Here is a 2,500-nt window from a genome sequence, read left to right as displayed (position 1 = left end):
GAGGGGAGACAGTGTGGAGGGGAGACAGTGTGAGTGAGAGACAGTGTGGAGGAGAGACAGTGTGGAGGAGAGACAGTGTGGAGGGGAGACAGTGTGGAGGAGAGACAGTGTGGAGGAGAGACAGTGTGAGGGAGAGACAGTGTGGAGGAGAGACAGTGTGGAGGGGAGACAGTGTGAGGGAGAGACAGTGTGGAGGAGAGACAGTGTGGAGAGGAGAGACAGTGTGGAGGGGAGACAGTGTGAGGGAGAGACAGTGTGGAGGAGAGACAGTGTAAGGGAGAGACAGTGTGGAGGAGAGACAGTGTGGAGGGGAGACAGTGTGGAGAGGAGAGACAGTGTGGAGGGGAGACAGTGTGGAGGGGAGACAGTGTGGAGAGGAGAGACAGTGTGGAGGGGAGACAGTGTGGAGGGGAGACAGTGTGGAGAGGAGAGACAGTGTGGAGGGGAGACAGTGTAAGGGAGAGACAGTGTGAGGGAGAGACAGTGTAAGGGAGAGACAGTGTGGAGGGGAGACAGTGTGGAGAGGAGACCACGGGACAGGTTCTGGAGGAGCAGGTGGAAGGTGTGTGAGATGTTGTGTGTTGTGAACATCGTAAGGAGAGACTGAAGGGAGTGAATTAAAACCAGAACATTCTTCAGAACACTCAGTGTGATTACGTTTAAGACAGAGTTTTCACACACACACACATCAACCCCTCTCTCCTCATACACACACACACATCAACCCCTCTCTCCTCATACACACACACACATCAACCCCTCTCTCCTCATACACACACACATCAACCCCTCTCTCCTCATACACACACACACACATCAACCCCTCTCTCCTCATACACACATCCAAAGTCTTCAGGCTAGAGAGAGGATGGAGTTGGTGGAGAAGGGAAAACAGGAGGAGAGAGGAGACAGAGGAGAGGAGGTTGGTGATCCATGGAGAACAGGAGGAAATCTTTATTTTATTATATAATCACTTTTATTATAAAAAATTTACTAAGTCCTTTATGAAGCTTCATGAACAGAGAGATTTTACAAAAACACTCAAATAATGAGCAGAGTTTGAACAGTAATGAAAGAGAGAGACAGACAGAGCGACTGAACTAGACCAGTAAGGCTGTCCCACACCACTCACTGGTCTGTGTGTTCTGACTGGACAGAGTGACTGAATTAGACCAGTAAGGCTGTCTCACTCCACTCACTGGTCTGTGTGTTCTGATTGGACACAGTGTGAGTATGAGAGTGTTGTGAGTGTGTCTATATGTGTGTGTGTTAGAGTGACTATGTCTGTCTGAGTGAGTGCGTTTGTGTGTGTGTGTGAGAGAGTTCAGGCCTTTAACGGCAGACTCATAGGTAGACTGAAATAACAGCATGTAGACAGACATCTGTCAGTCATAGGAGACTGTTATGCTGTCTTCTGTCTCTTAGCTGGCTGCTCAGTGGCTGGCGTGCTCTCGACTGGCTTCTCATTGGTCACACTGGTAAAGTCCAAGTCCTGCAGGAGGGAAGGCTGAAGCTGATTGGCTACTGCCCATGCCCAGAGACAAAGGCCCACCCTGTGAGGAGTCCAGTCTGACTGGCTGTCCACTGAGAAACGAGAACAGGGCAATGGGAAATAATTAATCAATAACCCGGCCGGGCTGAGACACACACACACACACACACACACCACAACATGCACAGGAGGACACAACCCGTACTCACAGTATACGCTGAGAGCAGATTTGGCCTGGCCAAAGTGAACATACACGTATGAAAATGGGAGGGCAGTGTTTGCCTCTGGGCTGAGACAGGCAGCTCTTACCTTGGTTGAGTTGGTGTGTTTTTTGTTGCACTTTCTGTAGGAAAAGGTTGTAATGTTTGGCTGTGTACTGAACTGGTCTCAGCTCAGCAATGCTCTCAACTGCTTCATCAGCCATAAACACAGCCTGGTCTGGGGCCCCTGCAGACAACACCGCTGCACGGAGACAGACAGACAGGCAGACAGTCACACAGAAAGACAAGGAGACAAGGACACACGGGGACACAGAGACAGGGAGACAGAGAGGGGAGGGGTCAGGAGGACAGGGAGACAGAGGGACACAGAGAGACAGGGAGACAGAGAGGGGAGTGGTCAGGGTGGGAGAGATGTGTATGTTAACCTCAGCATACGTGTGCATAGGTCAATTTGTGCGTAAGTGAGTATGTTTTTGAGTGTGTGTGTGTGTGTGTGTGTGTGTGTGTGTTGTGTGTGTGTGTTGTGTGTGTGTGTGTGTGCGTGTGTGCGTGTGTGTATGGGTGTGTGTGTGTGTGTGTATGTGTGTGTGTGTGTGTGTGTGTGTGTGTACCGGAGGCTGTAGCTGGTCCCAGTCCTTTGAGTGTGCTAAGCTCTGTGATTGCTGACTGGACATCAGGCAGCAGCCTGAAAGCTTTACTGGTGGAGCTGTGCACTGCCTCCTCACTGTTAGAGCCAACCAGTTGCTGTAGCCTTGGGCGGAACTTCCCCCTCTGAGACAGAGAACAG

The 2,500-nt window shown here is 50.8% G+C and overlaps 1 protein-coding gene across 1 annotated transcript in view; it reads right to left on the bottom strand.

Annotated features, from left to right (window-relative positions):
• Positions 1-1,310: 1,310 nt before the first annotated feature.
• Positions 1,311-2,500, bottom strand: part of LOC115808512 (uncharacterized) — a 2,511-nt gene continuing 1,321 nt past the window's right edge. Inside the window, exons 4-6 of the mRNA XM_030769915.1 lie at positions 2,325-2,484; positions 1,802-1,954; positions 1,311-1,584 (exon numbers count right to left, since the gene is read on the bottom strand). Of these exons, the coding sequence (XP_030625775.1) occupies positions 1,403-1,584; positions 1,802-1,954; positions 2,325-2,484 (495 nt within the window). The 3' untranslated portion in view covers positions 1,311-1,402. The remainder of the gene's footprint in view (positions 1,585-1,801; positions 1,955-2,324; positions 2,485-2,500) is intronic.

The sequence above is a fragment of the Chanos chanos genome, chromosome 3 (assembly GCF_902362185.1).
Source record: "Chanos chanos chromosome 3, fChaCha1.1, whole genome shotgun sequence".
Lineage (NCBI taxonomy): Eukaryota > Metazoa > Chordata > Actinopteri > Gonorynchiformes > Chanidae > Chanos > Chanos chanos.
Note: the sequence above shows the minus strand (reverse complement) of the source record. Positions and strands in the feature narration are given on the sequence as shown.